Source organism: Gopherus evgoodei, chromosome 10 (genome assembly GCF_007399415.2).
Source record: "Gopherus evgoodei ecotype Sinaloan lineage chromosome 10, rGopEvg1_v1.p, whole genome shotgun sequence".
NCBI lineage: Eukaryota > Metazoa > Chordata > Testudines > Testudinidae > Gopherus > Gopherus evgoodei.
In genome coordinates, this window is record NC_044331.1 from 55,803,444 (window position 1) to 55,826,781 (window position 23,338).

Consider the following 23,338-nt stretch of genomic DNA (forward strand, 5'->3'; position numbering starts at 1 on the left):
GAATGGTAAACACACAGCAGTTTGAGAGCAGGGAACTTATGCAATAGGGTTGCTTTGAAGGTTGGACAGCTCTTACTCTTCCCTACCATCCAAGCAACTTGGGACCCTGGATTAACTACAGCCTTATTTAGCCAAAGAAAAAGGTACAGCATGGTCATCAGCAATACAAGATTCTCCGCACTGCCGATCTCAACCCTGAGCTGGGGGTACCATCTCTGGGCAAAAAAAAAAAAAAAAAAAAAGTCCAACTCCATTAGCCATTCAGTCTTTGGCTTCACTGCCAAGACTGCTATCAAGAGTCCCAGTTGTGTCACTTCTGATGGTAGTTTTAAGATGTTGTGTCTCATCCATTGGAAACTGCAATTCATTTCAAATAGACTTCCCTGCTGATGAGCCACCCATTGCAGTCATCAGCCTGCATTTGAGGTGAAAGGCTCAGCATGTGCCATTACCAATTCAAGACTGAAGAAAAAAAAAATGTCACTGGATGTAACTCCGAAGCTTAATGTTGGCACAGTCAGCTTGAAGCAACGTTAGCAGCTACAGGCAGGGTAGAGGGCTCTTTTGGTTAAGAACCTCACTCGGCTGAGTGGGATTCATGGCTGTTACCGTATAATTGTTACGTTCTCAGCCATTTTGACTCTACAGATTACACCTCTGCAGTGTACAACTGTAGTAAGACGTAGCTATGCCATGCCAAGAAACCCAGACCATTATATCATCAGAGGTAACTCAACCAATCACCACCCTTACTCTAGAGCAGCGGTTCCCATCTATGGGGCAGGCCTCCCATGGGAGGCATGGGAACGTGTCAGTGGAGGTGTGAGCAGTGTGCTTTTTCAAAAAAAATAAATAAATTTTTTTTTGAAGAGCTCTGTCTGTCAACCCCAGGTGGCTGGGGCTCGTGCAGAAGGGCTGTGCACACCCAGGAGACAGGGATAAAGAGGACAGCTGGAGCCCTGCCATGTGGCCTCAGGCTCTTCTCCCCCCTACACCTCATGCTTTCACTGGGAGGCAGCCCAGGCTCAGGCTCTCCTCCCCCTCCCCTGCAATCCCTCACCTGGAGGTGGTGGGGCTCCAGTTGTCAGCCCCAGGGAGGCAGCAGCAGTGCAGAAGTAAGGCTGGCAATGGGACACTAGGTCTACTGTGAACAGTGGTGACAAACATCACTTTTCACATTGCCACCCTACCTTCTGTGCTGCTGCTGGTGTGGCACTGCCTTCAGAGCTGGGTGCCCAGCCAGCTGCTGCTCCTCACTCCGCCTCGAGCTGAGTGTTGTTTATATATGTCATGGGGGAGGGGGGGGGAACAAACAACTACAGACACAAGGAAAGGGGGCCTGATCAAATAAGTTTGAGAACCACTGCTCTAGAGCTAAATTGCCTGCAACAATTTCATTGGTTGTATGGGGCAGACTGCACAGAAGGTGCATTACCTCACCCAACTACCAGCCACATAAATCAATACAAGTCTCCCGCACAGCCTCCAGGCACAAATCACCACAACCAGCATATACAATAACCCCAAACACACACAGCCTCTCACCACAGAGAACACCCCTCATTTGGCACCTACCTGAATCAACACAAGTCTCCCAACACAATATCACCCCCCCCCCACAAAACAATTATCACTTTTTCACCACAGCACGCCCCCCATTCATGACGTGCACAAATCCACACAACTCTCCCTAGCACAAAAACTCACAAGTCAGCACAACCACCCAATCAGCACACACACAATAACCCAAACATGCTTAAGCCTAGAATGTCCACTGAGTCAATGTGAAGTGATGAAAATAGCTAGCAGCATGGTTGAAAGCCCTGTTTAGAATACCACCATGTTCAGACATCACTCAGATTCAGTCTTGTTAACCATCCAATTTTTAAAGTTCTCTTTTTTAAGCACATGAATTTACAAATTACACCCATGCAATAGCAAAGGCTTTCAGCTACTAACTTCGCAATAAGGAACGGTGACAATGTCAGAATTCAAAGGGTCACAGCGCTCTGCGGCTTCCTCTCTAGATTGTAAGCTCTTCAGTTAAAAGATGTTATCTTCACAGCTTGCCTGGAAAGCCCCATACCATTTATGCCATACAAATAATAAATGTGACTTAATAAAAGCATATTCTGGATGAAGGAAATTCTATGGCTGGGAGCAGTTGCAGTACCAGCCTCCTACAGGTCTGCAGAAGCTCCATATTTAGGAGTCACGAGAGAAATAATTGTTTTACCAGGACAGTTTTGTTTTTATTATTCCTATACTAGGCTTCAGTCCCACAATTAGCTCCATGTGAGCAGACCCTTGCACTTGCAGAGCCCAAGTGACTTCATTGGGGTTCCACAAAGGCACAGGGGTCAACTCATTGCAGGACCAGGGGTCTACATGACAGTTGTGCCTGCTGAGCTAGGTGAGGTATAGGACAGTTTGTTACAATCTGTGTATGGAATGGACAGTGCCAGAGGATGGACCTGAGATGGCCTTAGAAACAGCCATGAGAACACAGTGTTACCAAGAAAGGTTTTATTTTCTTTTGCCAGTAGCTTTGTTAATTGCACAAAAAAATTTGTTTTGCCATTTAAACATTATCACACATCCTATTCTGAATGACAAACGTTAATTAAAAACAAGGCAAAAAATAAAAATTCACAATCTTAATTACCTATAGGATCTGTCATTGAGGAAACAGAAGGAAACTGCTTTTCTTTACAAGCTGTTCACAAGTGTCACATTCTCTTTTTAAAAAGGAGGGGGTCAAAAAATAAAGCAAATTGCTAAAACAGAAATCCTCATAAAAAGGAACTTTACAGAATTGTCAACAATATTAAGACAACATTGACTAGCCAGTTTCATTATAGCATCTCTCAATCCACAGCTTCCCCCCTTCCCACCCACGCATGTCTCAGGCCTGCAAACAGAATGAGATTCATGTTCAGAGACTACAGACAGAGATAAATACAAGAGTCCACTGGGCCAGAACCTGAATGGCATCTGAAAGAGTCCACTTTTTGCCATTTCCTCCCCTTCATGTCTATTTCAGAGTGCGCTCTTTGCTCCCTTGTGTATCAATAATTGTACAGTCCTGCCGGAAACACCACACCCTCCAGCAGATCTGTATCCATCTAGCTAGAGAGCTGCAGTTAGACTTTTACAGGATAAATTACAGTGTTTTGCTGCTCTGCCCTGCCACTCCCATGTACATTCTGATCCCTAGTTTGAAAACATGACTGTTTCTGACAAAACAAACCTGCAGCAGTGCAGTGACCCAGGAACTATTTTCCTCTATGTATAATTCTTTGAATTCACTACAGAACACGGATCACAAGACTTAAGAGCTCCTTCTCCCAATTGGTTCCAGAGTATAATGCAGGGAGATCCTTGACTACACTGGCTCAGATCCATTCATCCTAAATTTATTCCAAGAGGCTTCTGCGGGACATTATAAGAGCCCTCCATTGTACCAGCTCAGATACCAAGTGTCCCTAACAGACACACCGTGGAGCATAAATTCTAAGATCCATCTCCTGCACACTGAAGAGGTGAGTAACTTTCCCCATATACCTCAAACTGACATAAGCTGTGCACCATCTTACAATTTTGATGTGTTTAACCAAGGATTCTGAATGCTGACTGTGGATTTATTGTGATTGTAAAGTGTGCATACAAGATGTCAAAAGCAGACTGACAGGTAGTAGCAAGTAAGGTTACATGTACATTTAACATAGGATACCTAGGTGCAGGATGACTGGTTTTCATGAGCAGACATATATATAATATAAGATTGTGCACAAACACAGTAATGGATAATCACGCAAAGTGATATCTAACAGGATCTCTTACTGCAGGGAGAGGCTTACCATAGGAGGGGATGTGTAATACAGTGTTAGCTCACAAACAGTAATGGGTCATCAGAAGAGGAAGTTTTTAAACATAAGTCACATCTACAGCTTTAGAGAGTTGGATGTTATATTACATAATGGATACCTGATAAGTTCCCATTTCTTAATCAACCAGACCCACAACTTTATAGATCCCATTGCAGGCAAGGCATCTGTTTCAATTAAAGAAATCTCGAGTCACAGGATTATCAGAGGGTTTCCCTAAACAACACTGCAGCCCCTAAACAGCCCTTAACAAAGAAGGGGGCAACAATGCCAAGGTGGGCTCCAAGGCTGTTTGTTCTTAGCCAATGCAACAAACAGGATCTGATGGTAGAGGACAAGCAGCCCTTAAGAACCTACTGGAACGCAGCCTGCTCTGCATTTGCTTTTTCACTTCAGAATTCCAGCATAAAGGGAGTCGAGAGTGATACCCAACATAAGGAGGTGGGGAATGATCTCGGCCAAGAAAGCTGGTTCCTGGTGTTTTACTAACCTTTTCATTCTCTGAGTTCAAAATGCAAAAACCCTCCTTAAAGGCTAATACTGAGAGAATTAAAATAACAAAGCTCTGTGTTTTTACAGACTCAGGCATTGTTTAGCCTCTGGCTTTCTCCACCTTCGGCACTAAAAAATTTTTCTGTGTTCTCATGAGTTCACTTCTGCAGTTCAGCTCCAACGGTTCTAGGCTCATGTTTAGCAGCACTTTAGGCCCCCATTTTATTTACTAGGCCTTCCTTAAACTTGGGATCCTGCCAAACAGTCACAGCTGCAGCAAAAGAGATATTATGCTATGCTAGTGCGGTGCCCATAACAGCAACACTCAGCATTTGTACGTGAAATTTTACATTTTCAAAGTTAACTAATCAATCCTCACAACATCCCTGTGAGGTAGGTTAATATCAAGCCTATTTTTACAGATATGGAAACTAAGGCAAAGAGCTAAAATGACCACCTGAAGGCCACAGATGAACAGCATGGACTGAAACTGTGCGACTTTCTGTCTCTTGGCCCTACGATCATTCCTCTAGCCCCTTCTGTCAGATTCATGACTCTACTTGAGATATTGGCAGAACCTAAGAAGCGTTTGTAAATAACTGTTAGGAAAAAGTGGAGGTTGCAGATGATTTTTAAAAATCCACATAAAATAAGGGCAGGAAGGACCTCAAGGTTTGCTCCTTCACCAAGAAAAAAAATCTGACTAAATTTTAATCTTTGAATTTTTACTTATGATTTTTTTAAGCAAACCCCTAAAAATCTCTTAACACTGTTTACAGGGATGTGCAGCTGTGATTAGCCTTTTAGGAGGCTGTGTTTATATCTGGGTCTCACATCCACCATGACCTGTGGTCCCTAAGCTACAGTTATCTATAGAGGAGAAGACATGAACACAGCTTGCTCTTCCCATCAGTATGAGGAGCTCCTCCATCAAGGTGCTGGGGATCAGACAGTGTTCCATGCAGCCTACATACAGCCCCATCAACTTGCAGAACTTCCATTGGGAGGTGCTTTGTTCTATAGCAGAGGGTGATGAACAGGAGCAATTCTCACCCCCGAACTGGGACTCAGGGTTCTACTAATATTCACAGGTAGATGGGATGTATTACAACTGTCCCTCGATGAGAGAGGCCAATGCATATATTACCCATGGGAAAGGAGAGAAACAATTGTAAGAAACAGCATCTTGGACAAGCGTACAAAGGATAAAAAAAAGCCAAGCAGCAGATTCTGGCTGAATTGCCTCAGAGCTTCTGAACCAGCCGCCACCATTCTGTTCCGTGACTGTCAGTGCATGGCATGGATGTTCTAATCAGACTGCAACAATCCGAGCCCCCTCCTCCCCCTTGTGCCACCAGGGGAAGGCTCACCGCAGCAGCTGCCCTTGTGGCAGATCTCAACAAAGTTTGTGTATAAAAGGAAATGGAGAGACAGAGATGGACTGGTCCAGAGTTAAAACCCAGTATCATCATAATATTAATTAATAATCATGGTATTAACAGTAAGAATGGTGCAGCTTAGTGGATGTAGGCCCTGTACACAGCAGACATATCGTTGTCTGATTGGTCCAATGCTTTTGCTCGTTTGTATACCTGGAGAAGAGAAAGGGGCAAAGGATCAGTTACACTTTTCCCTGGAAGTCTGCATCCAGCAGAACTACTGAGTAGCCATCACTAACCACAGCACTGCACACATTACACTGGGGAATTAGTACAACATAGAATAGAACACACACATCTTGCAGAAGCACTTTAAGCACTGGGCACAAATGATCTATAAAATTCCCATCAAACCCATCTCCTTAAGTCTCCATTTCATCCATCATACTATAAGATATACATCAATCCGTGCTACCTTGTCTCAAGGCAGCCTTCCCTCCTAGATTTTCCCCCTTATTGAGAAGCAGCCCCTCTCCACCCAACAAGACTCCAGCTCTGTCCTGCAGGAGACAGGTCCACACACTAAATTGAGATGCTAAGTGACTTACCTCATTGGCTGCAGCTGCCATGGGAGTAGGGTGGTTGACGGAATCACCTAGTGCAATGGCTAATCTAAGATCCTTCTGGATGTACTTCAGGTAGAAGTCAGGTTTAAAGTTTCCTTGTAGGATATCTGTAAAAAGAGGCCAAAATCAGACTATAAATCAACCCTAAAATACCTCAACAGCATGCAATTCAACATAAATCTTCACTTCCCCACCCCCAACTCCCAAGTTGCTCCTCCTCTATTCCCCACCCTGCCCTTTCTTCCAGTCACACACAATACAACGAACAATTTCACTACCACAATTGTCAAACTGAGCCCAGACTTCCAAACAGTTCCTAGGGCAGACTTCCATTCATTTGTCACCTTTCCCAGTCAACTCCTTACCACCAGTCCTAAGGAGACACTGGCTGCAGGTGCTGTGTCCTCTGAAGCCCTTACCATGCTGGGAGACATAGAATTCAACCTTTCATGTCAAGTCTGATGTAAAAGGGCCATCAACAGAAAATTCCGAGGACCATAGGCAGATAGCAAAAGGGGTGTTTACTTTTTCCCCCATCATCTCTGCCTACACCTGTTAGGTTAAGGCAACAACCATGGCCTACGACAAAACAAGAGGGAAATTTACTTTGGCACTTTTGATCCAGGAAGATGCTGGCAAGTTGTCCCTGATTGAGGATATCCAGAAGAGTTTGCTGGGACTGACCAGTCACTTGAGCCAGGGTCAGTCCTTCTGCTATCGTAGCCATGAAGCTACCTTGGACCATATTCACAATCAGCATCATCTTGGCAGCATTGCCTACTTCACCTGTGAGAGAGACATACCATTGGACGTTCCTCCGTAGCAAAGCAAGCTCCCCATATACATAACATCAGCAATCCTAGACACTTCACAAGACCCCCCAGCCCTAGTAGCTCTCCCTTCCCCTGGTCTTACAGATTGCTGATCTTTAGGGCCACTGTCTTGGGGGAGAAGGGAGAAACTTACTGTGATGAAAAGTATGGTTTGAACTAAAAAGCTTCATGCAGCCCTAGTTATAAACCTCACCCTAAACATGTTTCCAATTCCAGTGTTTCAAGCAGGAGCTTCAGCCAACTTCAGAACCCACAACCCAATTCTAGACAGACCATGTACCTGTCCAGTTTCTTGTAATATCTCATGAGAGAGAGAGAGAGGAGACAACCAGCTGATATGCTCAACCTCTTACCAGTGGTCTGCAAAGAGGATATATGTCCCCCTGAGACTCCTTGCTGGAAATCCTGCTCCTTGCATTGACTGAGAAACTGCAAGGCCCCTGGTGTTTCAATTACCTAGAAAAAAAGAGGTCTTCCCCATTGCTTGGAAACAGCTACTGCAGTCCTCATATAAACCCCTATCTCCAGCTGCTAAGATCACCAGCATCCCATCATTAGACAGCTGTTGATTTCCTGAGACTGGTGCTTCCAAGAAGCGACCACCCCTGGATACTATCACCTGGAAACAAAGAACACACTCCGTTTAGCTATGCACAAACAGAACAGACACACGCTGTTTATGCAGCAGGGCAAACAAGAACACCATGCAAGGTGCTTCTAGCACTAGATACAGAAGCATAAGGCAAAGGATACTGTCTATACATACAGATAAGATGAAGAATGGAAATGCCGCAGAACAGAAAACAGCATACAACAGAGTACTGCAAAAGGTGCCCTAGCTAGGAACTTGCCTTAGCTATGTACTTGTACCTCTGTTCATGTTTCCCCACCCTACAAAGCTGGACTAGAGGACTATGCATTTCAGTATCTGAAAAATGTGACTGTCACATGCAACTGGAAAAGTCTAAGGAACTTGGGACAACACTGAAAGTTTATATTATTGAGCGGGGGGGGGGGGGAGAAGAGATGCTAAAAAGGAGTTGGTTGAATAGAAAACCACTCCATGGACTCTGCCCTTGTTCATGATAAGATGTGTTTATTTCACCGGCACCATCCTAAATTTGGAGAAACATAAGGACTGGGGTTTGGACGTCTAAAGGATGGAATATCCTGGCATTTAAGTCCATAGAACAGTTTCTTTTAAATTTTACTTTGGCTGCCCATGAAAGCAAGTGCAGACCCAAGACCACAGGCCTTTGACAGATCTTCTAGTGATTTCCTAGACCTTTGTTCCCGACAGGAGCATGTGAGTTCATAGCACATCTGCAGTCTGAAATTTACCTTTTGTTTCACCAACAGACATGACCTTACATTTCACAAATTCAAATTTTGTGCGCTACTGTAATGCTCAGTCCTCCTGCTTTTAGGCCTGGACCAAATCCAGTTTCAAGACAAAGGTATATGGACTTGAGAGGTCAAGGTAGGAAACCAAAGTTTCTGCTAGAAGTGGTTGAAACCTTGCTTCCCTCAGATACAGATAGAAATATCTGGGTCTCCCTTGATGTAAATATTTTTAAAACCAGGCACATGAAGGAGCTTCCTTCCCATGCCCTGGAGTATTTAAAAACAAACCAACGAATAGCCAGATTCTGTCTATTGAACAAATAGAGGGAAACATTAGCCACCAATAAGACTCTCAAAGCTCTTCTCTCCCCCTCCCTCAAAGCTTCTACTGTGAAAGTTAATACAGAGGATGGGAACTCTCTCAGGAACTGGAGTTTAGTCAACTTACAGCACAGAACTGAAATTATACAGTTTGCTGTACATAATCCTTTGAGCAAACCTGTTCTGAGTTTGTTAACTGGACATCATTTGACAAGTTACTTTATTTCATTCTTTCTGGGCTTGCACTTTCCCTAGAAGAGACCTGGATATCTCCCAGTACTGCAACAAAGAAGAGTTAACCTCCTGAAACAATAAAAATTCCAACGCGGTGAATGTCAGATGTTTAGTCCAAGGCAGTTACCTGGGCCAGTTCTGTGACAGTATCTGCGTCCACTGTTGACATATCCACATAGCACTTCCCTGGGCGTATTCCCTGCAATACCCCACTTGGACCAAGTACCAGCTGTGGGAATAGACAAGGGGTAAAGCAATAGGGTGTCTGCAAAGAAACTCAAATCCTTCAATGTCAGCAGTTAAAACAAACCTGAATCTACAGTGCCAGTCTACTGAAAGAGTTCCAGAAGTGTCCATGCTCTCAATGTAAATATAAACAAATACGTGCACAGGATACAGCAATGTTTTTGTTCAAAAAATTACTAGTGTGATATCTGGCAATTGGAATGGCCCTGACTAATGTGTTCAGTGGAACCAGGAATCTGTATTCCATGACTGTCCAAAGGGTTTGGGTAGGGCAGGACAGGTCAAGACTCTAAGCTGCAGTCCAGTTAGGAAAGAAAGAGATAATCCTTACATCCTTTGCTGCCTTTGGATCTGATACGCAGGCGAAGGTGATGTCACAGGTCGAGACCACCTCAGCGGGGGTTCTTCCCAGCCGTGCCCCCTCCTGGATGAACAAATCACACTGCAAAAGTCACAGATCCAAATGTAAGGAGTAGGAAACACAAAGCAACAGGTCCTCTAAGCCACTGCCGTAACACACACACTAACCATCGTGCCCAGATGTGAGACAGGCCGGGTGTCTTAGAAGAAGGGCAGACCGCTACGGAGACTCTCACGCACAAAGTGCCTCCTGAACAATTCCTGAACCCCAGGAGGCAGGGACAGAGTACAAGAGAAGGAAAATGTTCTGAGAACATGTAAGGGGGAAGGGAGGGGTGCACCTTGTGAGAAGTCATAAAAGATTTGGATACTCCAAAGTTTGAGGGAAGGGGAGAAAATGCTGGAAGATGACTGTCAAATGGCACCTCCTCTTTTATCAGCAGAAATATCCACAGTACTGAGAACAATGTGGGGTTTATTTATTAGACTGTCTGCTTCTTCAGCTGGTCAGCCTTCTGCCACTGTCTGTGTTTGGGGGGGAGAGGGGGGTCTTTTCATCCATACGAAAAATGGCCACACTATTTTGTGCGCGCGTGTGTGTGTGTATATATATATCTATATAGATATCTATCAATATCTACATCACTATGCCATGATCTCATGAAAAAAGCAGATTATGCACACGTACCAACCTTAGTATTCAAAAACACTTTAAAGAATCTAAATCCTAGCCTGGAACTCCTCTGTCACCTTCTAGAGCATTATGAATTGTGCTGAACATCAAATGACTCCTGTTGCCAAAGACAGTAGTTTCTCTCCACGCTCAGACACTGGTGTCACACTGATGCAATTCTTTTGGGGTCAAAATATTGTGTGGTGTTTTCTTCCCCACTGGCCACCAAAAGCGGAGGAGGGAAGGGAAACAGTATATTGGATACTATGAACTAACACTATATGGCCAATTGGCTGTTCTTGAATTAGTTTCTGATGATGGAACCTGGAAAACTACCTCAGCCTCATTGCAGCAGTTCAGGTTCTCAAGATGAAGCAGATATTCCAGCTTAGCACAACAGGTGCCAGGGTGGAGAATCTCATCCAAATGGCACATCTCTCACAGAGTGAACTTGCTTAAACCTTTCTTGGCTGTCCAGGTCCACACCATGACCAGTGTGGCTGTTCTACCTGAATACAATAACCCAATGGTATTATGCATTCCGCTCCTCCAAGTAGGTGCACACATTTCTGGAAGTTAAGGCACTTAAACAGGTCCCACTGTGAAAGACTCCATCCCACACCTTCTCGCGGACACACTTACCTTCTCAGCAGTCCGGTTCCATACAGTGACCGTGTGCCCCATTTTTAGTAAGTTGGAGACAATGCCACTTCCCATCAGGCCAAGACCCAGAAATCCTATCCTGGGGAAAAGAGACAGACATCAGTGAAGAGAAGGGAACACATGGAGACAACAGATGTCAGACTTTGATGCCAGTGAAAATACTATACATCACATGATAGAGGTCTGACACATCAAGAACTTGTGCCACTGCTCTCAGGTAGAGTAAGAGCATTTTTTGAACCCACCTGTTTCCAAAGGCAGAGTTCAGGCTTATATGAAGAGCAAGCTGGTACTCGAGCACAAGGAAACAATAAGACAATAGTGGCAGTGATCTCAGCACACCAGCTGCCTAATGGGTGTCAAAATTTTTATAGTCAACATGCAAAAGTTCCTTCCCTATTACTCCACACTAGGAACTTCTTTGCAGCTATGGCTCCAGGGAACCTGTATACATCATGCCATTTTGCAGCAAAATGACATGCTAGTAGGAGACCCTGAAATACTAAGAGTGGATTTAAATTACACTTCCGAGTTTACACACTGAGAACTATGTCTCTGTCCCCCATGATGTAGCATTTCTGAATGCTGATTTGAACAGAGCCATTTCAGATGCATTTCAGTTTCAGCTTTACATTTGCCCTTTGGTTCACAGTTGGTTGTACATGCTGCTTTTGAAGCAAACCAACGTATAAGGGTCAGAATGAGCCACTAGTTCCTTCAGCAACAGCATTTGCCCATTTCCGTTTCTCACAGCTGAAGAGATGTCCCCCTCCCCTTTTCCCTGCCCCGCTTCAGGGAAAGGGTTTTACCTGAATAATTTCATCTTTACTTTGGGTCCCCTTTAGTAAGGCTGAAAACTGACATCTCCAGAGAAAGAACTGATCTAACAGCAAACAACAGACCAGAGCCTGATCGGCATTTGAACAGGACAGAAGTCACAGAGTGAAACAGGAAGCCCAGCTCTGGCTCCTGTCACTCTAGAAAGGAGAAGGGGAACGTTAGAAGAAACCAGAAGGCTCACGTGCTCCTGTGAGATGCGAGAAAGCGCCACCCTCTTCCTCTTGCATTCTAGCTGCTTGAGCTAGTGAGCAAACAAACCTGGTCGTCTGCCAGACATTACTGGAGACATTTTATCTTTGCAGCCCACACTGCATTCAGAAGCGCTGATCTGTGAAATGTTGTCATGTCACACACTGCAAATGTGTGTATCAGGGTCAGACAAAACCCAATCCCCTATGAGCATCATGAAGGCCTCTTGCTGAGCTATTCCATGGTGAAGCATCCCAACCCTCATATGTGGTGTTTCCCATGAATGAGAGTCTCACTGGGACAGAATATGGTGCAGAAACAGTGGGGGAGGGATGGGAAAGTTTATTATAAATGACAGGATAATTGCTGTTTGCATTGTCATTGTAGCCATATTGGTCTCAGGATATCAAAGAGACAAGGTGGGTGAAGTAGTATCTTTTACTGAACCAACTTTGTTGGTGGAGGGACAAGCTCTCTAGCTCACAAAGCTCTTCTTCAGGTCCGGGGAAGGTAATTCTGAAGCCTGAAAACTTGTTCCTTCCACCAACACAAGTTAGTCCAATAAACGATATTACTTAACCCACCCAGACTCTCTCAGCAGAACCAATGACTGCTTCCCCATCTCCACCTGGAAGAAGGAGGAGGTGGAGGAAGAGAAATAGAGCTGAGTGGCAGAAGGGGAGAGAAGGCAGATTCTTGGAAAAAATGAGGGCCTTACTTTTTGTCAGTAGGAGTGATGCTGCCATTAATTGCTGTGCTGTCTGCTGCCTGGATGGAGGTGGATCCTGTTTCCTGTGAAGAAAAGGCATAAGATATTCTTACTTTAGCTGAACTGCCAGACCTCAACACAATAAGAATAAGACAACGGGATGGTTTGCCTTACCTCTTCACACACCTTCAGCTTCTTAGTGATTGCCTGATAGCAGACAGCTGGCTGTATGAAAAGGAGAAAAACACATTTAGGGAAAGGGCTGGTGCTTTTGTGCTTTATCTTGCCCTGTACAGAAAGAAACTGACCATAACTTAGTACAAAGAAAAAAGAGGCAACTCATCCCCACACCATCATCTGCAATGCAGGAATTGACTGCTACCCTCCTCCCCATTAGAAAAAATAAAACCCCAAACTTTCCTGCAATGCAGGGTACCAAAATCCCTAATGTTCTTACTCAGGCTGTTCACCCTCTCTTCTAACGTAGGTACTACATGTTGCTATACAACAATCCACACCAATGGAAGGTGCAGGCCCAGAGTATAGGGGACTTACCTGTTCACACATTTGACACTGCAGAAGATGGAGACCCCTAAACCCTTCTCCCCCAGAGGATGCAGATTAGCATTTTGCAGAATACCCTGCCTCACACCTACACACAGCATGTCACTGACAGCTGGAAAAGCAGAACCCTTATTAGACAGGGTATGTCTACACTACCCGCTGGATTGGTGGGCAGTGATCAAACTATCGGGGATCAATGTATCACGTCTCCTCTAGACGCGATACATCGATCCCCAAACACGCTCCCTGTCAACTCCGGAACTCCACCAGGGTGAGAGGCGGAAGCAGAGTTGATGGGGGAGCGGCGGCTGTCAATCCTGCACTGCAAGGATGCGAAGTAAGTCAATCTAAGATACGTCGACTTCATCTACGCTATTCTCATAGTTGAAGTTGCGTATCTTAGATCGATTCCACACACACACACCCCTCCCCGCCAAGTGTAGACCAGGCCTAAGAGAGAAGGTGTATGGGGGGTTGTGTCCAGCATTCACGCTGGCTGCAGCAGCATTAGATCTGGTTCACAACTGCCTATGCCCTGGCCTCCAATGTTAGTTTATTTCAATGGTAAATATATCTTCACTTCAAAAAATAATAATAAATAAAAACAAATGGAGTGTGATAAAGGCTTTGCTTCCTGTGTTGTTGTTTGTGAGCTCATCTAGATTAAAAGATAAGAACCTGTTAGAATCTGCAGCTATCTCCTCTTAATCCAGCTGTCTCTGCCCAGATCCCTACCTGGATACAAACCCACTTCATTTATTTGACCTTCTCTTTAATCTTAATCTTTACAGCCTGATGATAAAAATCCCACATGACAACCTGAGTTCCTTGGCATTAATTGATTGCATTTCCCAGGGGCAAGAAGGTTCAATGTAATGCTCTCCCCTACCTAGTCCACTGATTAATCAGGACCTTAATCACCAAGCTTCACCCAGATGAAAGAACCAGCAGATCAATTGTCCCAGAAGACAAGAACAATGGGTTACTTGACACAGGAAATATCACCTCTCATGTGATATTATCAACATGGGGAATTCATTGCAGCTGATGGTCAGAGTTACATCGGTGTGGCTGGATAATGTTTTATTGCCTGTAAAATCTGTAGTTATAAAGTTCACTTAAGTCCAAAGGTTAGGGAGTAAGAGGACCACTATGGGATGTGAAAGGGTTTCATAACTATAGCTCCAAATGCACAGCACTGGACAACTGGCTACTGTGCATTCTGTCTGAAGCATCAGACATTAGACTCTGCAGAAGGCCAAGCTAGATGGACCAGCTGTTTGAGCCAGTCTGCCAACACCTATGTTACTATGGCTCACCTTCTCTGTCTGGCTGAGCAAGAAGTGATGGAAATGTGGGTCACCATCCTTCACAGGCTGCAATCAGAAAAGCACAGGCTAAGAAACATCACCAGAGATTTACTGAGCAACCTCAGCATTGATTCCCCTGTTCTCCCAGATGGACGGCAGCATTTCCCTATTTGGGAAACCTGATAAATTGCTTCCCTTTCTCTGCCTGCCTACTTTAGGACCTCTGACAGAGTAATTCCCAACTCAGGGAATGTGTGGGAAATAGGAAATTATGGGAGGGGAATGAGTGAATGAGAAAATGGCTGAAATATATTAAGAATGAAGTGGCATACCAGCCAGCCTAGAATCCTGGTCAGAAGAGATACTCAAGTGCAATTTGTTTAAAGCATGTCAAATTAGAAAGACTAGGAAGATTAAATTTGAGATTACACTCAGAAGATGATCTTCCATATTATATATTCCACAACATCTAAGCCGCTTGAGGTGCAATCATGCAATTTCCTAGAACTTCCCAGTTTAAAACTGGGATTTTAGGAAGACAGGAAAAAATCATTTAAAAGGTAAGGGCTTACTTGTGCTGCTAATGATAGCAGAGATAAAACTAAAACTAAAAGGATGTTAAACCGGAAATGATGAAATACTGTGTGACTGCTGACAAATAACCATGTAGAAAATATGCAGACAGGATACATAGACCCATAGGAAGGGAACTGGCTAACTGAGGAACAAAGCTTGCTCATTTATACGTCAGCCTCTCCTGCACACTGACTGGCTGATGCAGTTACACTTCAGTATCATAAAAAAGGCTAGTTATCCTTTCTACCTCATATAGGAGGAAGAAAGATCTATGATTATTATTACAGCCTAGGAAAATGTGAGAGTCAAATGAGCTGTCCCCAGTGTATCCACTCCTATAAGAGTCACTCTAGCTCCTAAATCACTTCTGGCGCAAAGAAAGCTAAGAGTTTAATTACCTCACTTACACCTGGAGGCCACTTAAATCCTGCCACTGTTCCAGTCATCACACTCTTCACTGTACTGGACTCAGGGATCGTGAGGTCCTGAGGAGAGACAAGGAGGGTGGTAAAGACTGTAGCTTGGGGTAGGCAACCTGCAGCACGCAAGCTGATTTTCAGCAGCACTCACACTGCCCGGGTCATGGCCACCGGTCCGGGGGGGTGTTCTGCATTTTAATTTAATTGTAAATGAAGCTTCTTAAACATTCAAAAACCTTATTTACTTTACATACAACAATAGTTTAGTTATATATTATAGACTTATAGAAAGAGACCTTCTAAAAACGTTAAAATGCATTACTGGCACATGAAACCTTAAATGAGAGTGAATAAATGAAGACTCGGGACAGCACTTCTGAAAGGTGGCCGACCCCTGCGTAGCTGATAGAGTCCCAAGGATTGATCATGTAGTGTTGGCTTTTATGACATACAAACAAGACAATTTTTGAAGAGCATCATGAAACACTTCCCATTTCATAAGCCTTTGGGAAATCCCTCCCCAAAGGAGGTCACACTGCACCATGCATTGCATCATCAGTGTAAGACTAGTCCAGCAGTGGGCAAAATGAAGGAGATCAGGAATCACTGACTCAGGGAGTTTAACACAGTTATGATTTCAGGAGAAATCAAGGCCACTGTACGTGGGAGGAATTAATAAATTTACACAAATGCAAAACGAACTTGGGAACCCCCATCTCCAGCATTTGGGGGTCCATTCCTCAGCCCGCGTGTGAGAGAGAGAGAGAGAGAGAGAGAGAGAGAGAGTGTGTGTGTGTAAAGAACTAATCAGTCGCCATAGACAACTTAATTGTTCTCCAGATTCTCAGCTTTCACTTTTTAAAAAATTAGTCTGCTATGAAGTGAGGAAACCTTCACAACATGAAGCAAGCATAACCTAAGCACAAATGCCTGCCTCAGTGTGCAGAGTACCTGATACAGTAGCTCAGATGTTTGTTTCATTTCAATAGCCGCTAACTCCAATGACAAGAATGATACTTAACATGTCAATATTTCAAGTATTTTACTACTCAGCAAAGCATGTAAGAAAGAGGAAGTATATTATAAGTTCCATAGCAGCATTTCCTACATGCGGTGTGCAGAAGATGTATAAATTAAGCTGCACAGGCCCCTATGACACCACATATCAGGATTCAGGAAGGAGGTGGGGCACAATTGGTTTCATTTTCCTGGAAGAGGGGGGAAGGTGTTTCCTCAGCTGTCAAGAAATGGACAAACATGACCCTCTCCCTCCCCAGATCTACTTCCTGAAAGAGCACATTATTGTCCAAACACTGCCAGTTTCATTTGTGGAACAAGGCAGCAGCTCGCATTACTTAGAACAAATATGGCAAAAATATGGCTCCTGGACCTAATCTGGCTTGTTGCTGCTGTCTTTTTGAAACAGAACAGAACTCTGGACATTACAGACCCCAGCATCTAGATCCAGGAGGCCTTCGACTCAGATCAAGGTGAAGCACTGCCTGCAGGGAGTTGTAATTTGTGGGAACGGCACTGCTGTTTGGACAGCTGAGGGTGGCTACAATCTGCTTTGTTTAATTCAGGTTAGTGGCCCTTAGGATTCTGACAAGTTATGGATGCCCAGATTTTGCCTAACTTAAAAATATTCATCTCTTTAGTTTAAAATGGAGCATATTTTAAAGAAGAGTACAGCTGTGGTTGTGAGCTTCTTGGCAGCTCAGCAATGTCACCTCTCATCATTAAGCAGCGTAGCTATCTTTATCTCTCTGCCGCCCCCCCTCCCCCTTAAGGATAAAGAAGGATTCTGTTACAAAACAGAATTGACGTTGTCATAGAAGCCAACATTTCACACCACTCAACCTATGCAGGTAGAAAATATATGTAAAGTATTTGTTCTTTTGGCCAGAAAAGTAAAATATTAGATTTTTAATGATTATTTTCACAATACGAATAACAGCAGAATTTATGCCTGGGCTTTTAAATTTAAATGATGGCATTAATAGACAGCATATTATTCTCTGGAGGCACATATTGTTATCAACTTCACGTATTAGTTAGCCTGTTGTCTCTGGCCAGACATTTGCTAGCCAGTTGATCAGCTCAATGTCATAAGAACAGCTTTCCACAGCCTCTGCTGAGTTTTGCCAATAAAATACATACTTTATAAATCCCTCCAACTCATTTATGGCAGCTGGCATGACTCCTGCAGCTGCATTCTCCGCATGTGACAAATGCCAAGACGACTGACAAGTCTTCAGGCCAATGAGAATCAAACTCATGACTGGCAACTGATTTCACATATACAACCTTCATCAATATGCACCCTCCAAGACTGGAATCATGCTCTGATCCAAGAAAGCATCTTTCATCCCCAGAAGATTGTGAAGGTCCATTTTAATCCATGTATTTATACCTGAACTTTTAAGATATGACTATCTAGAAGCACAAGGAACATGCAGAATAATTTTTTGTTGACTAACTTATTGTACATTAACCAATTAAGCCCCCAGAGCATCAATACTGCTCAGAACCCATCAATACCCACCCACCTTTTCCTCTTCTCAGAAGAAAGGAGAAACAGATAGGCCTTAACAGACTCTGGAATTCTCTTCCTGACCACTCTCTTCAGTCTGACAAAGAGGGAGTCAATAGCCCATCACTAAACCTGCTTTGCCAGCAGTACCTTCACATCTACTACCTGGTAATAGTTGGAACTTAACTGCAGAGTTATCAAGAAGAAAGGCTGTTGCTCAGACAACCAGGGCCAAATCCAATTAGAGCTTTAGAGATCAAGACTGACATCCTGAATTGTACTCCAAAGTGCATTGGAAGCCAGCAAAGAACATGAGCCACAGGTACAAAGTAATCTCTTTGAAGAACCAATGAGCAAGCAGGCTGCCATGGTGTGCAGTTTTCAGCAGCAGTCCCTTGTAGAGCATGTGCGTTACAGTAATCCATTTTGGAGGTGACAAAAAGACACAGATCACTGCAGTGAGGTCCACAATCAAAATAAAAAATTGCAACCCTCTAGCTGAGGACAGATGCATAAATATATTTGGCTGCTGCTGCAGAGACACCCAGAAACAACTGAAAATACAAAACCTGGCGTTGCACTGTATCTCAGTAACAGAGGGAATACATCCACATTCACAGAAGCTAAAATAAGCCTTAAATGCTTCTGATAGCTTCCCCCTACCCACAAGCATTTCTTCAATAACTCTCAGATGACCTGACCCAAGCCCCCAATCTCTGTTAGCACTGGGAGTAAGTGAGGGAAGAGTATCAGTCATTCAACCACACAATTCAGATTAGATGGGAGATGTACACAAGGATATCATCTCAAGGCACTAAAGCTCACATCTCCTCACTAATCTTCAAATCGGCCCTCATGCGTACACTGAGCAGGTGGGGTGGCAAGATGGAACCATGTGCAACTGCACAATGGAGCCCTCTAAGATCTCTCAGAAAAAAAATGAATGGAAACACTCAAGAAAAACTATCTAATCCTGCTAGGAATCCATAGAAATATTCATCCTTGTGGCAGGAAAAACTCCACAGTGGCCCAACACTGTAGCATTTAATTTCAGAAAGGGGAACTACACAAAAATGAGGTTAATGAAATAGAAATTAAAAGGTACAGTACCAAAAGTAAAATCCCTGCAAGCTGCATGGAAACTTTTTAAAGACACCACAATAGAGGCTCAACTTAAACGTAGACCCCAATTTAAAAAGCATGGTAAGAGAACCAAAAAAGAGCCATTGTGGTTAAACAATAAAGTAAAATAAGCAGTGAGAGGCAAAAAGGCATCCTTTAAAAAGTGGAAAATAAATCCTAATGCGGAAAATAGAAAAGAGCATCAAATCTGGCAAATGAAGCATAAACATATAATTAGAAACGCCAAAAAAGAATAAGAAGAACAGCTAGCCGAAGACTCCAAAAGTAATAGTAATTTTTTTTAAAATACATCAGAAGCAGAAAGTCTGCTAAACAAACAGTGGGGCCACTGGATGAGCGAGATGCTAAAGGAGCATTCAAAGATGATCAGGCCATTGCGGAGAAATTAAATGAATTCTTTGCATCGGTCTTCTCTGTTGAGGATAGGAGGGAGATTCCCAAACCTGAGCCATTCTTTTAGGGTGACATCTGAGGAACTGTCCCAAATTGAGGTGTCATTAGAAGAGGCTTTGGAATAAAGTGATAAACTAAACAGTAATAAGTCTCCAGGACCTGATGGTATTCGCCCAAGAATTCTGAAGGAACTCAAATGTGAAACTGCAGGACTACAAATGGTCATCTGTAACTTATCATTTAAATTAGCTCCAAATGACTGGAGGATAGCTAATGTGACACCAATCTTTAAAAAGGGCTCCAGAGGTGATCCTAGCAACTACAGGCCAGTAAGCCTCACTTCCGTACTGGGCAAATTGGCTGAAACTATCGTAAAGAACAAAATTGTCAGACACATATATGAATATAATTTGTTGGGAAAGAATCAACATGATTTTTGTAAAGGGAAATCATGCCTCACCAATCTACTAGAATTCTTCGAGGGGTCAACAAGCATGTGGACAAAGGAAATCCAGTGGATATAGCGTATTTAGATTTTCAGAAAGCCTTTGACAAGGTCAGTCACCAAAGGCTCTTAAGCAAAATAAGTAGTCATGGGATAAGAGGGAAGGTTCTCTCATGGATTGGAACCAGTTAAAAGATAGGAAACAAAGGGTAGGAATTAAATAGTCAGTTTTCAGAATGGAGAGAGGTAAATAGTCATGTCCCCCAGGGATCTGTACTGGGCCCAGTCTTATTTAACATTCATAAACAATCTAGAAAAAGGAGTAAACAATGAGGTGGCAAAATCTGCAGATGATACAAATAGTTAAGTCCCAGGCAGACTGCAAAGAGCTACAAAAGGATCTCACAAAACTGGGTGACTGGACAACAGAATGGCAGATGAAATTTAATGTTGATAAATGCAAAGTAATGCACACTGGAAAACATAATCCTAACTATACATATACAATGATGGGGTCTAAATTAGCTGTTAACACTCAAGAGAGGGATTTCAGAGTCATTGTGGATAGTTCTCTGAAATTATCCACTCAATGTGCAGTGGCAGCCAAAAAAGCAAACAATGTTGGGTATCATCAAGAAAGGGATAGATAATAAGACAGAAAATATCATATTGCCTCTATATAAATCCATGGTACTCCCACACCTTGAATACTGCATGCAGATGTGGTCGCTATATCTCAAAAAATATACTGGAATTGGAAAAGGTTCAGAAAAGGGCAACAAAAATGATTAGGCATATAGAATGGCTTCCATATGAAGAGAGATTAATAAGACTGGGACTTTTTAGCTTTAGAAAAGAGGCAACTAAGGGGGGATATGATAAGAGGTCTATAAAACCATGAGTGGTATAGAGAAAGTAAACAAGGAAGTGTTATTTACTCCTCATAACACAAGAACAAGGGGCCACCAAATGAAATTAATAGGTAACAGGTTTAAAACAAACAAGAAAGTATTTTTTCACGCAATACACTGTCAACCTCTGGAAATCCTTGCCAGAGGGTGTTGTGAAGGCCAATACTGTAACAGGGTTCGAAAGGGAGCTAGATAGATTCATGGAAGCTAGGTCCATAAATGGCTATTAGCCAGGATAGCTAGGAATGATGTCCCTAGCCTCTGTCTGCCAGAAGCTGGGACTGGGTGACAGGGCATGGATCATTTGATGATAACCTGTCTGTTCATTCCCTTCAAGGCACCTGCCATTGGCCACTGTCAGAGGACAGAATACTGGGCTTGATGGACCTTTGGTCTGATCCAAGTATGGCCATTCTTATAGTCTTATGTTCTAACAATAACCTGGTCAGCTAATAGATTCAGAAGAATCGACACAAACAGCTTTACAAATGGTACAAAACTGAACTCTTCCTTTTGGCCTGTAAACCAAAGTGACAACCATCCATACAGTCCATCAGTGAAGTCCACAGGTCATGGCAGGACATGCAGAACACAAACCTTCTCATCTTTGGGGGGCCGACCCCGCTTCCGGGGGCTCTGATCTAGTGCTCTTTTCAGGGGAGATTTTGAGCCTCGCTCTGATGAGACAGAAGATGCTCGCTTCTTCCCTTCCCCTGTGCTCTTCTTCAACTTCCCTTCAGACAAACCAGCTTTGCGTTTCTCTTCGCCAGCAGACTGCTTGCCTCTCTCCTCACTGGAATTACGCCGGTTCTTCTCTTCACTGGAGTTATGGGAAGATGCCTGAGAGATTACAGAACAGAAGGTTGCGAGGAAGGAAGAGACTGAGTGATTTTCATAAAAAACCCAGGGATAATGAGACTGCAAGGCTGATTATCAGGAAACTGATGGTACAAAGTCACATTATAGCACCAGGTCCAACAAAAATTAGCTCTTGGAAGCTGTTGAGTTTGAAGTTATTGAAGTTAGCATTTATGTCAAATGTATCAGTTTCAAAAACTGGTTCACAGAACATGCCATGTGAAGGATCACTGGGGGAATCATGTCGTCTAAAACAAAGGTTTAGGAGAAACCAGATTTAGCACTGACTTACTGTGTGGTCAATTAGCCTCTCTGCCTCAGTTTCCCCATCAGTAAAAAAAAGGACAATGATTACCTACTTCACAATGGGGTTGGGGAAATTCATGTTTGATTAAGTGCTTTGAAGATGGAGAGTACTATGCGAGTGCCAACTAGCATCATGGCCATCATGACCGTCTTGACCACTCTTTATGGAAAGTTTAAAGCTAGAGGTCACCAGCTTTAATAAAGGTAAAACAGAAGCTTGGTTATTGATCACGTCAAGTCCAACTTTGGCACATAAAGCAAGGCTAAAACCACTCACCTGGTCCTTGCCTTTGGCTTTCTTAAGGAACTCCTCCACAGCATCCACAGCCTGCTGGAAGCGCTTACCCTTGTTAATCTTGATCATTTCCTCTTTGTGGGCGTGATAAGGCTTCAGCTGTTCCACTTTGATCCAAGCACTGATAATAAATGTCAGAAAAAGTTTACTGATACATTTTCCAATCAAAACACACATCAACTTCCTCACCCAACTCCACCATGTAGCGATAAAACTGACATATACAATAGTATGGCCACATTGGACTGACTATACCAGCAAACTCACTTCTTTTCCCTCTTCCCTGATGGCTTCAACTCCTACATTCGCTGAAGTCTTTCTTCAGCCTCCTCAACAAGTAGCATACCCAACTGTGTAAATGAAATTTGCCTCTGGGCACCATTCATGTGCTCTGCCAATACACCCACATGTGAGCACACACATTTATAAGTGCATGACTGATTGCTCTTGTACTGGTGTGGGGAAAAACCCACACACGCAGTGTGGGATTTTATTCCTAGGATTGTTGCAACAGGAGACCACTTAACAGTTCTGACAAAACAATCTTTTGTCAGAGACAAGATTATTCTTGTTTAGTACTGTGTATGTATGTATGTATAAATCCCCATGAGGGCCGGAAGAATAGACAATATTTTTCAAAATTAGATTTTGTAACACATGGGTGACCACCACAAACAGAAGAACACACACCATAGCTCACTGGCCATTACACTTTTGACACACAAAGGATCAAATGCCTTATAATAAACTGACATTTTTCACTTTTGATGAAAAAAGCATTCATCCTCA

The 23,338-nt window shown here is 43.3% G+C and overlaps 1 protein-coding gene across 6 annotated transcripts in view; it reads right to left on the reverse strand.

Annotated features, from left to right (window-relative positions):
- Nucleotides 1-2,511: 2,511 nt before the first annotated feature.
- GLYR1 (glyoxylate reductase 1 homolog) overlaps nt 2,512-23,338 on the reverse strand; it is a 34,076-nt gene continuing 13,249 nt past the window's right edge. For 2 of the 6 annotated variants that reach the window (XM_030577375.1, XM_030577379.1), the window contains 13 exons: nt 22,532-22,670; nt 21,688-21,930; nt 15,645-15,731; nt 14,680-14,736; nt 12,971-13,021; nt 12,806-12,879; nt 11,038-11,137; nt 9,694-9,804; nt 9,244-9,345; nt 7,674-7,836; nt 6,991-7,170; nt 6,367-6,491; nt 3,180-5,971 (listed from right to left, as the gene is read on the reverse strand). In XM_030577375.1, the coding sequence (XP_030433235.1) occupies nt 5,897-5,971; nt 6,367-6,491; nt 6,991-7,170; nt 7,674-7,836; nt 9,244-9,345; nt 9,694-9,804; nt 11,038-11,137; nt 12,806-12,879; nt 12,971-13,021; nt 14,680-14,736; nt 15,645-15,731; nt 21,688-21,930; nt 22,532-22,670 (1,507 nt within the window). In that variant the 3' untranslated portion in view covers nt 3,180-5,896. Of the gene's footprint in view, nt 2,972-3,179; nt 5,972-6,172; nt 6,180-6,366; nt 6,492-6,990; nt 7,171-7,673; nt 7,837-9,243; nt 9,346-9,693; nt 9,805-11,037; nt 11,138-12,805; nt 12,880-12,970; nt 13,022-14,679; nt 14,737-15,644; nt 15,732-21,687; nt 21,931-22,531; nt 22,671-23,338 lie in introns of those variants that run through there. The other 4 variants (XM_030577380.1, XM_030577376.1, XM_030577377.1 and 1 more) reach the window with 4 other exon arrangements.